At 38.9% G+C, this 21,664-nt stretch overlaps 2 protein-coding genes across 2 annotated transcripts in view; one reads left to right on the top strand and one right to left on the bottom strand.

Moving 5' to 3' along the window:
- Nucleotides 1-13,730, bottom strand: part of LOC127432897 (homeobox protein cut-like 1) — a 178,946-nt gene extending 165,216 nt beyond the window's left edge. The window contains exon 1 of the mRNA XM_051684407.1: nt 12,348-13,730. Coding sequence (XP_051540367.1) covers nt 12,348-12,410 — 63 coding nt within the window. The 5' untranslated portion in view covers nt 12,411-13,730. The remainder of the gene's footprint in view (nt 1-12,347) is intronic.
- Nucleotides 13,731-17,741: 4,011 nt separating this feature from the next.
- Nucleotides 17,742-21,661, top strand: LOC127432918 (myosin regulatory light chain 2B, cardiac muscle isoform-like). Its single transcript, XM_051684442.1, has 7 exons — nt 17,742-17,856; nt 18,535-18,621; nt 18,952-19,027; nt 20,455-20,559; nt 20,773-20,851; nt 20,943-20,991; nt 21,450-21,661. Exons 1-7 carry the CDS (start codon nt 17,854-17,856, stop codon nt 21,552-21,554), a joined length of 504 nt encoding a protein of 167 aa, XP_051540402.1. The 5' UTR covers nt 17,742-17,853; the 3' UTR covers nt 21,555-21,661.
- The last annotated feature ends 3 nt before the right edge of the window (nt 21,662-21,664 follow it).

Here is a 21,664-nt window from a genome sequence, read left to right as displayed (position 1 = left end):
TAGTTATATTTTAATGTCTTTTTTACATTTATAATTATAACATAATAGTTATAATAATAACTATAGATTTATTTTTTTTTTCATTTATTTCAGCATTGCAATTTCTCAAGCCCACTGTAATTACTGCACTGACCCTTGGGGGATGTGAAACCCAATGCTAGGCCAAGGCTCCGACAAAGTGAACCAAGAATTTGCCATATGTATGATCAGAGATAACGGTAGCTATCATACACCCCAAAAAAAAAAAAGCTAATTTGGAGGTGTGAGCCCTCCCCCAACCCCCTGTCTTTAGCAATATGTTCGTGTTAGCCATCACCAGAGCGATTCAGAGGAGCTGCATTGGGGTCAACGTATCTCCCCCACACCCAAACATGGAAATCCATGTCAGCCTCCCTCCCCATGGGCACCATTTGAAAACTTAATATCATTTTCCCGCCACTAACGGCATCTGGCTTCCATTTCCAGTCCTGCTGGAGGTTTTCAGGTCACTAATAATAACTGTTTCAGGCAAAAGTGAAAGTTCAGCCAAAGTCTAGCTCCAAGCCTAATCAGGGAGCCCTGCTGCCACTAAGTGTGAGGTGGAGCTGCCCGGTTCCCTAGGCACTGACGGTCCCCACAGAGGATTTGCTTTGTTTGGGTTTTTAAAATGCTGAGCCCAGGCTGGAAAGGGATGTCTGGAGTAAAACCTAAAAGTGTGTGTGTGTGAGAGAGAGAGAATAAGGGTAAACAGAGGTAAAAAGTGTGGACAGGAGGTTAAAGGGTCTCCTGATTATTTCCCATTCTCACAGAGCACTTAAACCACAGCTGGGTGCAAACTCTTTGCCATGGCTACCTGAGACTCCCCGAGAATAGTAATGGAGCGAGACAGCACTCGAAAGTTCTGAGGTAACTGTTCCGGAAACAGTTCTGGACGTTCCCAGTGCTGTCTTTCCATGACACTCCAGATCTTCCTGAAGTGGAACTCCAGAGAGCCGGTCTAAAATAGCTACTTCCAAAACCTCACCTCATTTTGACCAGTCTTCCTGAGTCCAGACAATAACTGTGTAACCAGTAAATTTAAGCGTGATGTTTATTTTCTCAGAAATGGCACTAAATTCTCCAGACCAAAACGTTGGGGGGAAAAACGTAAAAGTTCTTCGCTTTGAGCTACAGAAAAGCTCTCTTTCTCTATTCTACGTGAATCAGAGAGGATCCAGAGAGATCTGGTTTATGTTCCACTGTTATGAAGATTAACCTTCTTTATGGACACAATTACTCATCCAAACAGGATAAGACTGTGGCTAAATTAGGAGCCACCATCATATCGCATAATGTACTGAGCATCTGGGGCTCTTCAATAATAAAAACTCCTCTAACTGTTTCCAATGAAAACTCCAGTTTTGAAAGACACACTGTATTTATTAGGTTATAGAGCAGAGGTGTCCAAACTACAGCCTGCAGGCCATCTGCGGCCCACCGACTGCACTGATGCAGCCCACAAGAGGATTTAAAAATAGAACAGATTTTGGCCCGCTATTGAGAAATTTTATTAAATTAATATTCTGAACACTGAGTGTCGCTGTCACGTGTCAGCCACATTTCACAGCGTATCGTCTCTACTAGTGCATTCTCTTTAGCTGCCACCAACTTCATCCAGTGGAAGAGTTCAGGAGTTTGGAATGAACGGATTGGGCGACACGCAAAAAGAATAATGCATTTGTGAAAGGACTGCCATCAGGTTAGATACTTTGCTCATTTACCCTTTCTCGATAAAATGTCCTGATACAACCACGCATCATGCAACTGAAAAGAGCTGTTGTTGTGCAGCGCGAGTGGCCGCACCAAGTTTATTGAGCGCGCACAGAGGTGCGCGAGACGAGCACACTTTCCTATAACGTCCTATGTAGCACTTGGCAGTTTAATTCATTGTAATGATTTGGTTCATTCTTATGTTTCATTGAAACATGAAAAATTATTTCACAGACTTCCCAGCGCCATTTGAGAGTCCTCGCGCATCTCTCCCTGTACTGCGCACGCTCAGCTTGCATTTGCGCGTCAACGAAGTTAAAGGGAGCACAATCATTTTGATCAAATTAAAACAAAACTGTTTAATTGTATTTGTAACGGAAGTAACAACAGAACAGAAACTTTGATTGAATTACTAATATATAACGAATAATTCCTTCAGTCACATCATAGAAGGAAAATATTCTGATTATTAGCCTATGACAAGTCACACCCAAAACTGCTTAGAAGCAGCTCTATGTGCTCTGCAGTGACAATGAATGGACTTTAAAAAATAAAAACAAAATCCAAGGGCACTGAAATTAACAAGCTATTACACAGTATAATATTTCATATAGTCTAATAATGTTACATTACTGCATTGTCAGAAATTAACTTTTCCATAAAGAACTGCCCACTGGATTTAATTTTCAGGGGCATTTTTTATGTTTATGAGGGCATTTTTCTAAACATAACAATGTACTGTGCCATTCTTTTATTAAAAACATATTGTATGTCATTATGTGTAATGCTACTCTTAAAGTAGAATTTTAAGGACTATATCAGATGTCAAATAAAAAAATACAGAACTCAGGGCATTTTTTGCACCAACATTTTGAACTTTAGGGAATTTTTGTGTCACTTTTGGGGACACCTTATTTCTTTTTGCATCTGGACCCCAGTAGAAAAAGTGTGCGTCTCTCTCTCTCTCGAACCAGCATCTCTGGCTGCTCCTTATCTCGCTCTCCCATTGATCAGCTGATTCAGCGCTGGAAGTGCTCCATCATGGCCCGGCCACGCCCTCCTCCTCGTCACATTGAGGTCGTCTCATTTTTTTATTTTTTACTTTTGTTTTGTTTTGTTTTGTTTCAATATTTTCAGTGATGGTGCTCCAATTCCAAACCTGATTTTTAAATACACTCACAAACCTTCTGGTTGAACCTAAATTACGTAAATGCATCAAACTAAACATAGGAACGCTGTTAAGTGCATGTGTCCTTCCTTCCAGTTCTTATGAGAGAGGCTATTTATATCGCTAGGATTACGCACACTGCACAAGGTTAGAAAAAAATGTTTTGGCATTCGATTCTGGAGTGGAACTGTGTCTGGGTCTGCTGTTTAATCCATTCATTTAGCCACACAAAACACCTGTTTGTGCTTGAGACAGGAAACTTAAACAGCAGTCCAGATGTCTCTTGACAGAACACACTCAAAGAAAGTTGCTGTGCGAGACCATCCGACTGACTGTGAGACAAAAGAGTGTGTCACCTTACAACGGGTATCCCGATACTGGCCTGGCGCTTTCTCAGTTGGCAATCAAAGTGAGGCTACACGCCAGCCAGAGAAAGTTACAATGTGAAAGAATAGACAGAAAATGAGGGAGGTAGACAGTGAAAGAGAAATGCAGAGAGTTTGTTTCAGAAACTAGTGAGCTGCATCTCTGGCTACATAGGCAGCTGCCTTCTAAGGCAGTATACTAACAGGGATGGAACCTCATAAGTAAATGATTTTGAACGTTCTACATAAGCAGCAAGTCACAAATTAGCAAAAATGCAAATAGAGTTACATATGGGAGACTCAACGATTGATTCCAATAGAGATTACCATTAGCATGTTGCTAAGCTAACATGTTAATTAAATCAGTCTGCCTTGTTAAAACTGCGTATGTTTCCTGTTACTACACTGTTACGAATGTTGCCTACGATGATTTATTAAAATACTGCATATTGCAACAAATTGACTTGCTTGGAGAAGAAATTATAAAGAGAGAGAGCGATTTCGGGTCTGGGCTCACAAACAGTATTGACAGTATCGGTAGTGTAGGGTTGCGCTAAACAAAACTGCTAGGTTTGTTTAAGCAGCCCGTCCAGCAGACACTGCAACACTGACCCAACCAATGGCATGAGTTTGAGGAAGGACTTGTTAGAGAATGTTTATTTTTGCAATTCCATTTGGTGCCGCTAGTAGCTTCAGCTTTAAGTTGCCAACATTTTGGAAAAGCTTTTAGTTCTTGAGTGCACTTATGATGCCTTAAAATGCCACCTCTGTAGTCAGCTCACATGGATCTGGAACAGAACAAGAGAGTTCGAAAAAGGAGAGCTCGCAACAAAGAAGGGTTGGCATCTTATGTAACCCAACACAAATGCGATTCATCATTCATGTGGACACACAAGCTGAGAATGTCCCCCGTTTCTCACCAACAGCTTTCAACATCAACAATCCACAAACCTCGGTCTGCGCAAAAACTCTCCTCTGCTGTCAAAAATACCGACCAGCAATGCAAAACATAGACCACATCTGACCTACTTATTTACACCTGATTATGCTGGCACACTACACACACGATGCAATATGGCGCTACATCCTGTGGCCCATGCGACGGTCAGCAACAACGCAAGGCTGTTTCAGCAATCTGAGTACATTTACAGCTGACGGCCACTGATGGAAACTCCGGCTTTTCAATCATCTCTCACAGCGAGTGGTAGGCAAGGGGAATAAAGCAGGAGGGAGAAAGAGAGGGAGAGCGATAAAGAGAAAGAGCGAGAGAGGTGTGACTCTCCTTGCTTCAGCTGAAATGGACTGTTCAGCAGCCCCCTAAGAGCTCAGCTTTTATCAAACATGGCATGTGAGTGAGATTCCAGCCTCTCGAGTCTCCCACACATTAACAGTTCCGACTGCGAGTCTTCGCCTCGGCCACTGCGTGTGTGATCGATACTCTGATATTTAAAGAGCAAATACAATCTCTATTTTTTTTTCACACAAAATCTCGCCCAGTAAATTTATCGAACAAGGGATGGGGTCTACTGTATACCTGCTATTTGGCCTGAAAACAAGCTATTTAGTAATGGCTGTTATGTTTTGCATTAAAATGTGGCTTAGAAGTCAATATATATAAAAATTATGTATATATGCCAATTGCTATTAAATCAGCCAGCAGCTACTGCTTTTTTCAATATAGGTCACTGAAAAACCTATTAAGGTCGATCACTTCAGTAGACCAATGGTTGCTGCTGTAAGTCGCACATTGACCGTTAGTGCCAACAGCAGACAACTAAAGACGAGAAAGAATCCAGACACAGGAAGATGCACCTCATTAGTTTTCTGCACAGTAAAGTCACAGGCTTTTTCAATGGCTTTGATCTCTGCGGTTGTGATTTTTTAAACATATCTGCGGCAAATTAGGGTGGCGCGGCAGATCCTCGCAAATGGCAGCAAAGACTGGAAATAAAAACATGTTCTTCTCATCACAGAGTTCATCTTGTTTGAAAACAATGGATTGGATTTCAGTGTGAAACGTTCAGGGCTCTTCCTCCACAACCACAACAAATGTTATCGGACTCAGAGTTCAGCTCGTTTTTAAACAGCTGTTTATGACCGAATGTAAATCTAAGTCTACAACCTGCTTTAAAACATAGGATGAAAAAAATTACATGAGAACAGTCTATCTAAAGACATATTTTATTCTGAATGTAGCCATTAAACCAGCAAAAATGAAATACCGAACAGCAGATAAAGTAGGCTGTACTGATTTTAAAAAAAAGTATAAAATCTGTTTTGAGTGACAATACTCAAGAAGACATTTGGACTATAAACACCTTTTTCACTCTCTCCCTTTATCTCTCTCTCTCTCTCTATTCCACTCAGGAAAAAGGGCAATCGGAGCAGATCTCTTTCCCATGGCTCTTAATGCAGAAGTACTTCCCTCAAACTCTTTCCAGATGTTTCTGAACAGAAGCAAATAAAACGCTGTTCTAACCTTTTTCCACAGTCTATCACTGTAATAACCTGATGCATTGTTTTAACACGATTTTATAAAAATATTATTCACTACTCAATTTTCCCTATTTAAAGCTACAAATAGTTTTTGAATGGCTATCAGGAAACCATAAAAACAATTTTTTTTAAAGAGAAACTGTCACAGCTGTGGCAAAGTGGCATGACCTGCATCATGTCCCTATACCATTCCCCCCCTCTCTCCCCAACTTTCCTGTTTATAGAGCACAACAGTCAGGTTCCGGAAGTAAAAATCTTCTCCATTTTTTTCATAGAGTAATTGATTATTAACAATACCTTATAAAGCTTTACAGACAAACCTACCATGGGCTCCTAGGTTGTTAATCGATATGCTTCAGTTGAACCCATCAGCCCACATCATTTTTACTTCATTTTTTTTTTTATTGTGTTTAATAGCGGAATTCCTGGTGAAGAACTACACTACCCATGATCCTGGGGAAGAAATCCACCAATCAGAGAATCGCGACAAACAAACCGCAGCACAGGAGCTCTGCAGCGACCGCCCACTTCACACAAACGAGTCGGCCTCCTAATGGCTAGGGTATACTTCCTCTTCCTGCATTCCAGGTCATCTCACACACGGTCGAGCGCTCAGCCTTTGAAATAATCTTATGAACGTGAATATGAACGTGATTGAGGCATGCGCACTATGACTGCTTTGTGATACCGTTTTAGTACAGTCAACAGCAGGCGCATGCTCCAGCGATGTGCACAGATGAAAACTGTTTGCGTGTTAACAAAATATGGGCCGCATGGGTACAGTCCGCAAAGACTGTGCTGATGATGGAATTTGCATCACGCATACTCGGCACGTTCCATTTAGCAACGCAGACAACCGAAGTCTACTTTGGCCTTAAACTCTCAAACAACTTCCCTGAATATATCTGAATATTTTGAAACATATTTTAAATATACTGATTCTATACTTATAATCACCAACTTTAAAATCAATAGTTATAATGTTTCTATTGTTTTTAATTCAATTAGCCTTCCTCATTCGTATTGTTACATGGGACTGTAGTTCATTGCCTCATTGAATATGTACACAGTCTTTTTCCTTTGTTATTGTTTTTCCAGATTTTCAAATACTTGTTTGCTTCAAATCAAAGTGTGTAATGTTGTGATTGATCTCGGAGCTGGTTGGTTTGGTTCGTGACTTAGAACTCTTTAATGAAATCCCTATGGGAAAAAACAAACTGGAAAAATACCATCGTAACCAAGACAGCTGAAAACGTAGGCGGGCACTGCTGCACTCTATTCTACAATACCATGTAAATTAAAGGCAAAAAGACCAAAAAGTCAAACAATTATAATAAAGTTGTCTAACAAATTTGTAGCACTACAACTTGTAGCTTTGATGTGTTACAATTTGAATACTTGTTTCAAGTTTAATACTAAAAAAGACTATTTTAAGGCCATGTTAAACCTCAGGTTCATTTTATTTCCTCTGTTTTTCCTTAGTGTAACATACAGCAGAGGCGTTAAATTCCTTTAAACCAAGAGGAAGAATTTCCAGAGTGCGAGGGCATGCAGACCAACCACGCGATAAAGTATGAACGAAAGGAAGCAAGAAAGAAGAAAAAGAGAGGAAGAGAGAGAGGTGGGAGGGGCGACCGCTCTCATCCCCTCCTCCCAACTCGGCTTTATATGAAATGGACGGCTAATTATGCTGCTGGCGTCAGAGTTCTGGCTTCCCTGTGTGTGCGGGAGGGGAGCGGCCCCCCTGTGAAACCCCAGCCCACAGACACAGCAAAAGGGGGCAGTCAGTGAGGTAATGACCGTGTATATGCGTGTCTGAGAGAGGGTGACGGAGAGAGAGAGGTTGAGTGATAGAGAGAGAGAGAGAGAGAGTGCTCTGGCAAAGGGCCTCCCCCTTTCTTGATTCCCATGGCCACTGAACATTTCCTGCCATCTTTATCTCCAGCAACAGAGCACAGGGCAAAGGAAAGAGATCAACATACACAACCAACCATTATATAGAAAGCACTCGCTTAAAAAACGTTCAATAACTATTTAACCACTTGCCATCACATATTCCTGCCAAAACTAAATTAAACATCTATTCAAGCACATTTTTATCTTTAAGTACTATATATGTGTGCAAAGTGACTGTAGACTTTCTTCTTATATGGGTAGCTGGTGCATAATGTTTCCATGGATTTTTTTTATTAACAAATATTTTAGGTTAAAATTTAAATGAACATATCAAGAAAAGCGAAATATCTTCCTGTACTGTCACCATTTATTTTGTTTTTTGACCATTTTCAATTACCTTTTTGCCTTCACTAGTTAATTTTAAAAGGTCCTGTTGTGTGATTAATTAATTTTTAAAATGACAAATTTTACACATAGTCTCTCAATTAACATTAGGTCATAAAAGCTGCATGCATAATAATAATTTTAAAAGAATTAGCTTAATGGAATATTCCAGGTTCAAAGTTAAGCTATGTCGACAGCATTTGTGGCATGGTGGTGTTAACCAGAAAAATTATTTCAACTTGTCCTTTCTTTACTTAAAAAAAGAAAAAAAAAAGAAAAAGAAAACAGAAATCTGGCTTACATTGAGGCACTTACAATGGAAGTGAATGAAGTACATTTTTGGAGGGTGGAAAAGTGAAAGCCAGAAAAGCGAAGCTTAAAATGTTTGGCTAATAAAGCACTTTAATTCTTCTGACTGAGCTTAACTATTGAACTTGGGATATTTCTTTAAAATAGAGAATAGCATGTCGGTGTGGAACATGTCAACTTCCCAAAAGCATTTCATGTCATGGGCCTATTTCGACTATCCATATAAAGAAGCTAAAATCCATTGGGGCCTGCAGACTGCCTTAGGCTTAGGAACAGTTCAATTCCCTCTTTAGACTGAATAAAAATACATCATCATCAAGTATTTATCACACAAGAACTGAGTTCCCTTTCAAGGAGCTATACTTGGGCCACCATATGATTATATGAGATGGCAAACAACTACACAGAAGTGTTTCCCATTTTAGATTGTGGCACCTCCTGGAGCATTTAATTCAAATACTATTGGAGTATCAGCGTTTGGACCAATCTGTTTATAAACCAAAGGTGTTCAAGTAGCAGATCTGCAATCGCTAACTTATTCTTTTTTACTTTACTGGCACGACAGCTGAAAGCACTGCTGGGTTTTTAATAACCAAAGTGAGGCAACAGACTGAATCTCCTGTCACACATACAGCAAAAGAATTTGTAATGTAAAACCATTTCAGACAGACCTATTACAGTAAACGTAATATTCTTTACGAATCACGTCTCTACCAATGTTGAAAAGCTATAAATGAACACAACTGATGAATAGCTTACTAAAAGGGTCTTTTTAAGTGCAGTTCTGTACTGTATGAATTTAGACCAACTAATTCAGCACTTCCTCAATATCTCACAAGGCTTTTTTTTTTTCAACAAAAAAAAAAAGGGACGATCTCGGGGGATCAAAGAGGCTCAGCAGAAATTATTTGTGTCTGTCTAAATTGCAAAATTAGACAGATACAAGAGCCACTTGAAGTACTGCACTTTGAGGCTAAATTTGGAGAGGCCACATGCAAATATACGTGTTGTTTTGGGACCTCATATACAGTTGGCTAGGTTTTGAAGTGGTCAGAATCCGAGTCTGTGTGAATGTGTGGGGTGGGCTCTACAGAGACGATGTTGTTCTATTCATCTTTCATGTCAGCAATAAAATCATGTCTAAAAGTGGTTTATCCACATTTTCGCAGACACATGGCGACATTCCCATTCTCTTTTTAGGGGCTTGCCCCTTCCCTCTTAAAGCCAGTCAGGTGTCAGTAAGACAGATATTACTAAAACCTTCAATGAAAAACAATACAGGTGCTCTTATTGAAATGCATTTCCCAAACACACTCAAATTTACTGTTTTCACAAGTGATGAATCTCAAAAACAAGCACAAATAGCATGCATCACAATGCTCGCTGTATTAACAATTTGATAATAAATTATTAATAGCTTATTCCCAGTTATCCGTTAATTATCTAAACAAAAAGAGAAGTGGGTGATCTCATACATGATATATACATAGCAATTATGAGTTATTACATCTGGCATCTAAACATGCTGAATGCTTCACACTGGCATATTATACAACATCCAATTGATCTAGCAGTTCATCTGATAATCACATTTGAGCACAACACACAACAGACTACAATCATAGTGTGTTTACAAAGTGTAACACAGCAGGCCTATGTGTCCTTCATTTAAGATATGAAGCACACTTTTAAAGTCATCACAGGGGCCAGCACAGGTCTAGACAAGAGAGGCCACTCACATCTCGATGGTGGCAGAACTGCCTGCGTCAAACGCTAATCTCTCAACGTCGACGCACGAAAACTCAGGACCACACACAAGCTGAGGTACACTTCCACCTCACTTGGTCACGTGGTGACAGAGGAGGCAGGTGACACAGAGACAGCAACAAAAGTCCTGAATAGACCAGCAAAGTCAAATCAGGTCTCTTTAAACTCTGAAGTCATCCATTTTGGGAAATGAACTGGGAATCATTCCGACGACTTTCTTCGACATGTCTGTTGCGGTTTTTGCTGGGTAATGTGAGACATCTGATTCACATTGTGGCATCAATTAAGCTTAAATCATCAGACAAAGAGAAAAAGTGTTTCAAAACAAGTCGGTATCACACCCTGCATTGGCTACCATAGTGAAACATACTAAAGATGGATTTAGGAGAGAGAAAGAACAAGATAAATAGCGCCCGTGACATCATCAAAGCCTGAACTCGCTGATGCCAGTTCTTATCAGCCTGAGAGAAAGACAGAGTGATAGAGAGAGAGAATGAGAGAGGGAGGGAGGGAGAAGAGAGAGAGAGCACTTAAAATTAAGAGTCACCACATCAGAATATGCCCAGCTGTGTGTGTGGTCCTTTTATGTTCTACTACACTATATGTCTGAACCTTAATTGAATAAATGATTTTCCTAGAACACATAATAATCAAACAGCCTTCCTTGAGAGGAGCAAGACATCTGACATGCAACACGTCCAGCAATGTTTGACTATATCAGATTAATGTTACACAAAATCTGAAAAGCATCCCAGAATTTCCTAAACATATTGCAACACTTTACACGTCAAAATAAGCATGCATTCTGCTTCGGTTTAGTTTTACATTATTTCACTGCGACCATTACGTATGTTATTGGACAGAGCAATCCTCAGAATATTCCCACAATATATGTCCATATTTTGATAGGTAAAACAATAAGAAATTACTAATGCAAAGAAAAGCTAGTATACAAGTAAAGCTCGATTTTCCGATATTATCGACAGATATCGATTTTTAAATATGATATTGATTTTTAAATGACCTATGATGTTTATGAAGATGAGGAAATGGAAAGTTCGGTCCTTCCATCGCAAATAGGTCAGCGATTTTTCGAGCTAAAACATAACTAAGCTTTGCGACCTCACTTCATAAATACATAAACTCGTAATCAATAATTGATATAATCAGGAGGTCTATTGTTTATGCCTAAGCAGTCGAGAAAAATTCACTTCATACTCGTACTGCACTAACATTTTGATTCAGCACCGACTGCAACATAATGAAAGCGAACGAGTTTTAACTTCACTTTTTAACAACTAATCAATAAAAACCAAAAGCAACATTAAACCAAAGCGCACATCGAGCTGATCTATCTACCTACTTCACTTCTAATTTGATCTATATTTTCTGATGCACGACTTAGAATTTAAAGTTAAAAAAAATAATAATAATTTTAAAAATAAATACTTGTAATAAATTGCATTAATTTGTTTTGATTAAGTATTCTGGTCGTGTTGGACGGAATAGTGAAAACAAAACCTACTTTTCTCGCTTATCTCAAACGAGATCAATCTTTAACAAAAAACCTTCAACTGTTCGCGATTGTTTATTGTTTTTTGTTTAATTGTTCCTGTCTGGCGCAGGTCTAGCACTAACTTCACCCAGTACAGTCTCCAGTTTAAACTTAAGCACTGAAGCAGAACTTTGTGTTTTATCATAAAGACCTGCTTCATAAACTTCTAAAGTATCCGATTAGCACAAAACTCCCGGCAAACGACACACAAGATGAGATATAAAGAGAAGAGAATGCAAAGTATAACACCTCTCTTGTTACTAAGCAATAACGCCTCGGTCCAGCACAGCGCCACCCGTGTAGCGCGAGACACTTCATCCCCCCCCAAACACAAAATTATTTCAACAAACATACTATCTAAATCTCTCCAGCACAAACTATTCGCAAAACAGCACGGGGATGGAAAGGTCCCCTCTAAAAACCGGGGAAACCTCTGGGTTCCCATGGCCAGAGAGGCCGCATCCACCTTGACCGTGATTGTTGATCGATGGGAATTGAACAAAGAGGATCAATTTCCGATCAGCGCGAGAGAGCCACTTTAATCAATGGGCACGGGGGCGCTCCGCCAGACGCCGCCATGCAAAACCCGGCGAACGAGCGACGCGCGAGCCCCTCCGCGACTCTCTCCGGGACCGGCTTACCGGCACACTCAGCGAGTACAAAGCGAAAGGGAGCTGACCTGGAGCTGCTGCAAATCAAAGCGTTTCCAATATTGAAACATCGATCCCGCATTGGCCGCCATCTTGAGACATATTGAGACGGAATGAAAGGCTGATAGAGCGAGCGCGAGAGGGGCTGGAGTTCACTTCTCTCAGAGCGCGAGAGAGAGAAAGGCGGGGGAGCGCGCGCAAAACACGGAGCGGAGTCGATCGAACAGCGCGGGCGCGCGCGGAACGGAGTTATCGACCGCCAACCTGCGATATATTGAATAGGGCTACTGAAAACAATTATTGAGACCAAGGTGGCATCCTAAATACAAGTCAGAAAACGCGGGATGGAGTTTCCGTGTTTCTAATCATGCTCCCCATGGCGCAGGAACGGGGAGGGGGAGGTTGGATACGTTTTCATCCGTTATGAGAGAAGAGTTTACGGTTATAGATTTTTCATCACTATAGATATTGCGTGATCCGTGGCGCTGTGCGATACACGGATCGGATCCGGTGACGCAAGCAGCACAAACGCTATGTATAGCTGGGGTCTTTTTATTTTTTGTCATATTTTTTGCTGGCCTGTTGTTGTATTCCTGCACCTGATACATTGATTTCAGAATGGATTGATTTTGAGCCTTATTTGTTTTTCTTTCGAAATTACATCAATATTACATATTTTGAGAAATTAGCTGTGTCCTCCTTTGTTATAATGTTTTGCTGTTGGTCGTCCGCGTGCTCAGCTACCATCTGCTTGTATTATAAAACCAATCTACTGTATACCAATACATATTATTGATTTTACGGGCATTCTTAGCCTAAATAAAACCAGATGCAACCTAACTGATCACAATAGAAATATTGAACAATGTGTATTTTAGTCGGTAATGGACGGTATTTAAGATGGTGGCATTGGTTGATTTGATGTTATAACATAAACCGTTGTCCGATCGATTCCTGATGAATCATAAATACTGCTTTTGAACTTGAATTTGGAGAGGAGCGCCCTCTATCGGGTTTGTGTAGTACTGTCTCACCTCATTGTTCACCCGTACATAGTACAATGATGTAATGAGCCAATGTAATCGTATTAATTATCACAATTAGTGATGAAAACCAATTCGCCGTTTATGTATTGTTTACGTTTATAATATACAGTATATATGTAAAAGCGTGTGTATGTAATATTAATATAAGTTTGTATCACTTAAAATAATACATTCAAGTAATAATTGTAATATAATATTTACAAGTAATATTCTATTAACCACATTAAGTAATTAATATAATATATTAATATATAATACACATGTTATTGGTATGTAATATTTATTTAATTAATTGATCATTTAAATGTAATTTGTAGCATATATATATATATATATATATATGTGTGTGTGTGTGTGTGTGTGTGTGCGTGCGTAATTATGCAGTTAATATTAATACTAAATTATGTTGCATGTTGTCCATACAATGCAAGAACTTTGAAGCTCAAAAAGCACATAATGGAAACATAAGAGTAAGCCATATGACTCCAGTGGTTAAATCAATGCCTTCAAAAGCAATATGATAGGTGTAGGTGAGAAACAGATCAATATTTAAGTCTTTTTTTACTATAAATCTCCACCTTTCAACAGCCCCAACCAGTAGGTGGCGATATGCATGAAGAATTCAAATTGTCAAAGAGTAAAAGAAGAATGTGCAAATGAAAGTGGAGATTTATTGTAAAAAAATAAATAAAAATAAGCTTAAATATTGTTCTCCACACACCTATCATATCGCTTCTGAAGACATGGATTTAACCACTGAAGTCGTATGTATTGCTTTTATGCTGCCTTTATATGCTTTTTGGAGCTTCAAAGTTATGGCATTGTATGAATTTACAGAGCTGAGATATTCTTCTAAAAATCTTCATTTGTGTTCTGCAGAAGACAGATATTCATACACATCTGGGATGAGGGTGAGTAAATGATGAGAGAATTGTGTACTTTTCTTTTGTGATACCATGCACACACAAAGAGAGAGAGAGAGAGAGAGAGAGAGTTATTTAGCTTGTTACTGTTCAGTTTATGTTCTGGGTATACACTTTCTTGCTGAGACAACTTATAAATAAGAAAGTGCAATTATTGTGTACGTGACATTTGCCGTTAGCTTAATCTTAAGTGAAGAGCATTTTAACCTTTTGCTTTTAGTTCCATTCATCTGTATAGCTTTTAGATTTGTTCTGTCTGTAGAGGAGCCCTGATTCTCACCCTCACCACCACACACAGACACTTGCAGGGAGAGGGGGAAGTTATAGCTCATACCCTCTAGGCGGAGTGAGAAATGGAAGTTCGAGGAGTCCCATGGCTCCTCATAAGTGCTCCTCCCCTCAGCTCCCCTCTCTGAGATGTCAGGGGAGCCGTGCAGGAGAGCTGGTCCCACTGGCGGTTTGTTTTTTCAGGCCCACTAGAGTCTCTGAGCACCCTGCCCCCCCTCTCTTTCTGCCCAGGCGTGCGCACACCTCATGGGAGCACAATTAGGAGCTGTCTCTCCTGCCTGCCGAGCTGTGGAGAACTGACTCCCTCCTCTACCCTTCCCCTTTTTTAATCAAATAAGCCTCCTCTTGAGGCTAGTCCTCGTTTAAAACGTCGGCATGCAGGATTAGATTTTAATTATGGAGATGCAAAGACATGGCAAATGAACATAATGAAGAGACAAGCAGAGATGTGTGGAGGCCTTTGTTCTGGGCATACTGTATGTATCTGCCTGCGTGCATGTGTGTGTGTGCATGAGTGTGTTTTCTACATTCACACGTATGTTCAATGGGCAGGTATTTGATATTTAGTCATAAAGAGAAATTGAACTTTTACCAAGATTATGATTTATGAATGATAACATACAGAATAAGAAATTGCATTGAATTGTTTATAGTAGTTTCTATGTAAAAAAAATAAAATAAAAATAAATCTAATTGTAACTATTTACCATATATTAATAAGATCATATATTTTCTTTACATTGGGAATATCAACACTGGAAACCTAAAAATGGGCCTGACACTGCTGGGTAAACTGCACCATCTGCAGGCAAACAAACTACAACTGAATGGCACTGCTTACAGCCCAAAATTCATCAGATCATAACAATGACTGCTTATATATGTGATACAAACTTAGCAACTCTGAAACTAAAGAGTATCATTTTATTTTTAACCTGCTTGGTCTACTTAAGGAAATTATGTGAGAAATCACATACAACCAATGCCAAAGGTTTGCAAACAATTTGTTTATTTTAATAAAAACATCGACAAAATTCCAAAACAAAAGGCGCTGATCAAACTTTTTGATTCATTTATAAAAATCTGAATTAAAAGAAAAAAGTAGTTAAATAATAACTAATTTAATAAATTATAATACTAAACATTTTTGTAACTTTGAGCCGATGGCATATTTAACACAATAGTATATTCTAGCAAGTTATACTTAACTTTCAAAATATTTTAATATTCAGTTAATTCCTGAAAAGATATCACCTATATTAATATAATACTAGTTTAGCATGTACTTGTAATTTTGGATATGCTATACACGTTTAAATGCAGGAGCTATGTAATTATTTGAAATGAGTGGGGACAAACCTTTCAAAAAGTTTGTGAATGTGTGGTGTGTGGGATGAATCAAAAATCCAAATAGCAGACTAAAATTCAAACACAGATGTTTCTGAATGTGAGAGTGCCCCTGTATAGATATGCTTATCTATATAAAATGTCAACAGTAAATATCACAGACGTGATGGTAAAAGACCTTTTAAAAAGAAAGAAAAGTTTCAAGGAAACAGAAAATAAGACTATGACTAAAAATAGAGATATTGAGGAATATGGATTGCATCAGCTCTATGCTCCTGTATAAAAGCAGCAGGTATTTACAGGCCACATAGGTGTTGTTTTTTACCGCAGAGAAATAGACTCATATGGTTAAAGCGATTGACAGCTGAGCCAGCTGTAGGAAGCCGACACTTCCCTGCCAGGCTCCTGATCAGTCGTGTTATTGCAAGAACACGTAAGAAGACCTTGACTCCCTCTCGACCCCCACCTGCCGGTTACACACCTAACATGGGCACATTCCCTGTAGTGACCACACACACACACACACACACACACACACACACACTGTCAAACAGCAGATCAGAAGAGCATTCCTCACATCCCATTGTACAATTGTTCTCCACAGTTATCTTGGCCGATGTTCGTTCAGTTGTCTGTGAGGGCATCGCTAAAATAGCTTTACGCAGCTTGCTGCCGTGCTGGATTGCTGCAGATTATTTACGGCAGTCTGACGGCACATTACTTGGCTGTTTGAGAGACCACATTTAAATCTGGCAAGCACAGAATAACTGGCTATATTTGTAGTGCTGAGAAGAGCTTTTGTTCAGGCTGATTGTTCGGCAACAGTTAATAAGAGGCAAAGTAGAAACAATTTGTTCATGCCAAATTAAAGCCAGTGGCTGGATTCAAAGGGATGTCGTTTCAATAATATGCAAAGTTTTGTCCTTTGCACACTGACAGAATTGGAATCAGAATTCATGTTTGTTGGCCAAGTACAATGGTAACCTGCAACTGTTACCTTAAGGAGCTATTTCAGCCTGATCTAACCCACACAATAAGTTTTGTTAGTGTAACCTAATGTGTTCAGGTTGATTCAGTGATATTAAATATTTAAAATATATACATATATACAGTACAGTATATATAGTAAACATACCATACTGTGTGTGTGTGTGTGTGTGTGTGTGTGTCCCCACAAGGATAGTAAAACCTGACATTTTTGACGTTGTGGGGACAATCAGTCGGTCCCCATGCTTATAAATCATACTAAATGATGTTTTTTTGAAAATGTAAAAATGCAGAAAGTTTTCTGTGAGGGTTAGGTTTAGGGGTAGGTTTAGGGTTAGGGGATATAAAGTTTGTACAGTATAAAAACCATCATGTCTATGGAAATTCCTCATAAAACATTTAGATAGATAGATAGATAGATAGATAGATAGATAGACAGACAGATAGATAGATAGATAGATAGATAGATAGATAGATAGATTCATTGTGGTACTCAACTTTGCTTGTGTGCTGGTCAATGCTATCTGTACAGATCACCAATATAACAAGAGCATCAAATCATTAAGAACGTAATCCCTGTAGTGAAGACATTGCATCAATATTTGACCCCAACGCATTGATGTGAGAAGCTGCCCAGCTTCACACTGTTCTTTAAACAACCCATTAGACACGTAGAAGAGTCTTAGGGGGTTAGGGCACTTTGAATGACCACACACTCTGATCAGATCACCTAGCATCTGTCCGTAACAATGAGTGTTTATGTGGGGGGGTGGGGGGGTGGCAGTGTTGCTCTATATGGCAAGTATTCTTGTGTTGTGCCTCCTCTTTTGTCTAAACATAGAACAAGTCAAGCCAATTGTGCCAATATATAGCCGTAAACTGACAATTTCTGAGTGTCCCTCAGGCTTTTGAGACCAAGAACAGAGTCGGAGAAGCTCTTCACAATGGTAGGCCTGCACCTCTTTGTCCTATCTTGACATGGAAATGACTGTGAAACTGAATTATAATGTTTTTGCAAGGCGGCTGGTTGACAGCATGTTGTATTTTACATCATACATCTCATTGAAATAAGTATCGAAATAGCCTTGAAATAGGTATTCCGGTTTTATTATCTTAGTTATTTCATTTCGGAAAGGGTTTTCTGTAAATTAATGTGATTAGACAGCACTCTGTCTGTTTCAGGTCTAATACTGTACATGGCCATTTGACTAACTTAGAGTTTAGTAGATGTGTGACATTTCTAACTAAATGCAACTAGAGCAGCTAAAATTTATTATGTACTTGTTTCGGATGGAGTGTGTATAAATATACATTGGGATAAATTGGGACATCATCTCAGTGTCAAAAAGTAGCCCAATTTACCTGACTTCATCCCACATTTTGTGCCGTAGCGTGGTTAAGATGTATTTTGTTTGTAATGCTATAATATTATAGCTCAATTGTGAAATCATTTACATGGCTTTCAGCCCGGTATAGTTAAATTAGAATATGTTTTTATGTTCTGGTGAATTAGCTTGATAAATGTGTGCCATAAAATTGCAAAAAATTGCACAAAAAACAAAACAAAACAAGACGTATTTTGAAAGCTGAAAAAAGTATTGAAATCTTTTTGCTCTGATTCGCAGGCACCAAAGAAGGCAAAGAAGAAGGAAGCAGCCAGCTCCAATGTGTTTAGCATGTTTGAGCAGTCACAGATCCAGGAGTTTAAAGAGGTGAGCCTATTTTAAGTATTACCTTAATGAAACATACATTTTACTCACATCCATCATGACTGATAGCGCATTCAAAGTATGGATTTTATCATTATGTGTGATCTTTGAGAATGTAATCCATGACCTTGTCATTGCTAGCACTTGGTAGCACTTTATAATAAGGTTCCATTTGTTAACATAAGTAAATGCATTATGTACTGTTAACAAAAGTAACCTTATTTTAAAGTGTTACCCACATTTTCTTGTGAGACTTTTTCTTGTGATAAATTGATGGTTCTGAAACAATTCCAGACGATAAAGCAGTTCCTTGATGATGTAATGTTTTTCCAGGCTTTCACCATCATGGACCAGAACAGAGATGGCTTTATTGACAAAAATGACCTAAGGGACACATTTGCTGCTCTGGGTGAGTAAAGCCCGACTAAATGGCTGTGTAGGGTGTAAATGCCTGTTCTCTTCATTTATGGACTACAGGAGAACTCACAAAATTGCAACGATTGAGAAGTGATAACCATAACAACACTTCAGTTTAACCCCTTTTGTGTTTTTGACCAAAGAAATATTATCCACCAGAGTCCTAGTATTATTCGGAAATGTTAAGCTACCTGCCAACACTTAAATTTTTCACTTTAAAATAAGGTTACATTTGCTAGGGGCCTGGGTAGCTCAGCGAGTACTGACGCTGACTACCACCCCTGGAGTCGCAAGTTCGAATCCAGGGTGTGCTGAGTGACTCCAGCCAAATTGGCCCGGTTGCTAGGGAGGGTAGAGTCACATGGGGTAACCTCCTCGTGGTCGCGATTAGTGGTTTTCGCTCTCAATGGGGCGTGTGGTAAGTTGTGCATGGATCGCAGAGAGTAGCATGAGCCTCCACATGCTGTGAGTCTCCGCGGTGTCATGCACAGCGAGCCACGTGATAAGATGCGCGGACTGACTGTCTCAGAAGCGGAGGCAACTGAGACTTGTCCTCCGCCGTTCAGATTGAGGTGAGTAACCGTGCCACCATGAGGACCTAATAAGTAGTGGGAATTGGGAATGCCAAATTGAGTAGAAAAGGGGATATAAATAAATCAATAAAAAAGGATACATTTGTTAACAGTAGTTAATAACATTAGTTGACATGAACTAACAATGGACAATACTTTTACAGCATTTATAAATCTTGGTTAATATTAATTTCAACATATACTAACACATTTTTTAAATCAACAATGATCAAATGTCAAAAATCAATTTTTTTTTATATGTTAACATTAGTTAATTCACTATGAATTAACATTCATTAACAATGTACAATTGTATTTGTATTAACTAACATTAACAAAGATGAATAAATACTGTAAATATATATATATATTGTTCATTGTTAGTTCATGATACCTAATGCATGGAACCTTATTATAATGTGCAGCCGAGTCACCATCTTTTGTTTTTGCGTACTCTCTCTGAGGCACAACCTATCTATAGGCCTACATGAAATGATGGCTATAAACTGTAAAATGGATGTAAATGTCCATTTTAAAATAAGATGAATGTACAAAATAAACAGGCCCCACAATCCAGCCTTATCAGACATTGATTACACTGTAACAATGTTTCAGTCATTATGTTTTAACAACATCTTTGTTTCCATATATTTACGTTGTCACAGTAATTTCAGTGAATTTGCAATGAACTTATTACTGCTGGTTGTAACTTTGGAACCACTTTGAGTTTTCCATTTTAGTGGGTTAGAATTTATTACAGTGTACACTGAACTCTAGCTCCATCTGAACGATCACAGGAATGATCACAGGATATTAATGTATATCTCTGCATGTGTGTGTTTGGCAGGCCGTCTAAACGTGGGCAACGATGAGCTTGATGAGATGCTGAAGGAAGCCTCTGGCCCCATTAACTTCACCGTCTTCCTCACTATGTTTGGAGAGAAGCTCAAAGGCAAGAATCAGATTTATCAGCATTGAAATTATAATCATGCTAATGAGGTGCAAATATCAGGAACATCCCAGCACATACAAGGCACACTGCGTACCGGTATTCTATGAATTAGTTTCGCTTGTATAGGACCATATTCAAGTCATTGTAGTTACAGGCTTAGCAAACTGTTGGCTTCACTGCTGTAACATCTGTCAACATTTCTGTCACTAATAGGTACAGACCCCGAGGAGACAATTCTCAATGCCTTTAAGATCTTCGACCCAGAGGGTACAGGAATCCTTAAAGGAGAAGAGTAAGTTGATTCCTGTTAATGTGAAAATGTTTCAAGCAATTTTCACTCAAATGTTCATTTAACCTCAATTTCTTATCTTATCTTCTCAAAGGATCAAATATCACCTTATGTCCCAGGCAGACAAATTTTCTGAGGCTGAGGTAATACGTTTCTTTCAACTTAAAGGGATAGCTCCCCAAAAATAAAAATTCTGTCATAATTTACGACCCTCGTGTTGTCCTAAACTCAAAAAGGAACACAAAAGGAGATGTTAGGTGTAATGTTAGCTTTAGTCACCATTCACTTTCATTGTATGGAAAAGATGCAATGGAAGTGAATGTTAACTGAGGCTAATATTCAAACTGCTTTTGTATTCCATGGAGGAAAAAAAAAGTCAAAATTCTGTAACTAGTTACTCATCCTCATGTTGTTCCAAAACAACATGAGGATGAGTAACTAGTTACAGAATTTAGATTTTTGGGTGAACTATCCCATTAAAAGCAGAGGCACAATCAAATCTATATGGGATGGTGTCAGTTTCATTTAAGTTAAATAGATTTGATTCTCAAAAATGCACTTTAATCATCATCTATTTTTCAAAACTTCATTTATCTGGCAGGTTAACCAGATGTTCACAAACTTCCCCTTGGATGTGGCTGGTAACCTGGACTACAAAAACCTGTGCTACGTCATCACCCACGGAGAGGATAAGGAACAGGAGTAAAAACTACATTTCCCATGTTTACCCATGTTTGTTTACTGTCCAATTTGTATGTTGTCTTCCTTTAAGCTCTGTGCCCACCTTTTGTCAATAAAAAGATAAAAAACAAAGTC

This window comes from Myxocyprinus asiaticus, chromosome 42 (assembly GCF_019703515.2).
Source record: "Myxocyprinus asiaticus isolate MX2 ecotype Aquarium Trade chromosome 42, UBuf_Myxa_2, whole genome shotgun sequence".
NCBI lineage: Eukaryota > Metazoa > Chordata > Actinopteri > Cypriniformes > Catostomidae > Myxocyprinus > Myxocyprinus asiaticus.
The sequence above is the reverse complement of the archived record's forward strand: the minus strand, read 5'-3'. Positions and strand labels throughout refer to the sequence as shown.

Excerpts from the sequence above, each read along its gene's own strand:
- LOC127432918 (XM_051684442.1), top strand. Across the intron at positions 20,852-20,942 it reads GGAATCCTTAAAGGAGAAGA|GATCAAATATCACCTTATGT; the intron begins GTAAGTTGATTC and ends ATCTTCTCAAAG. Across the intron at positions 20,992-21,449 it reads ACAAATTTTCTGAGGCTGAG|GTTAACCAGATGTTCACAAA; the intron begins GTAATACGTTTC and ends TTTATCTGGCAG.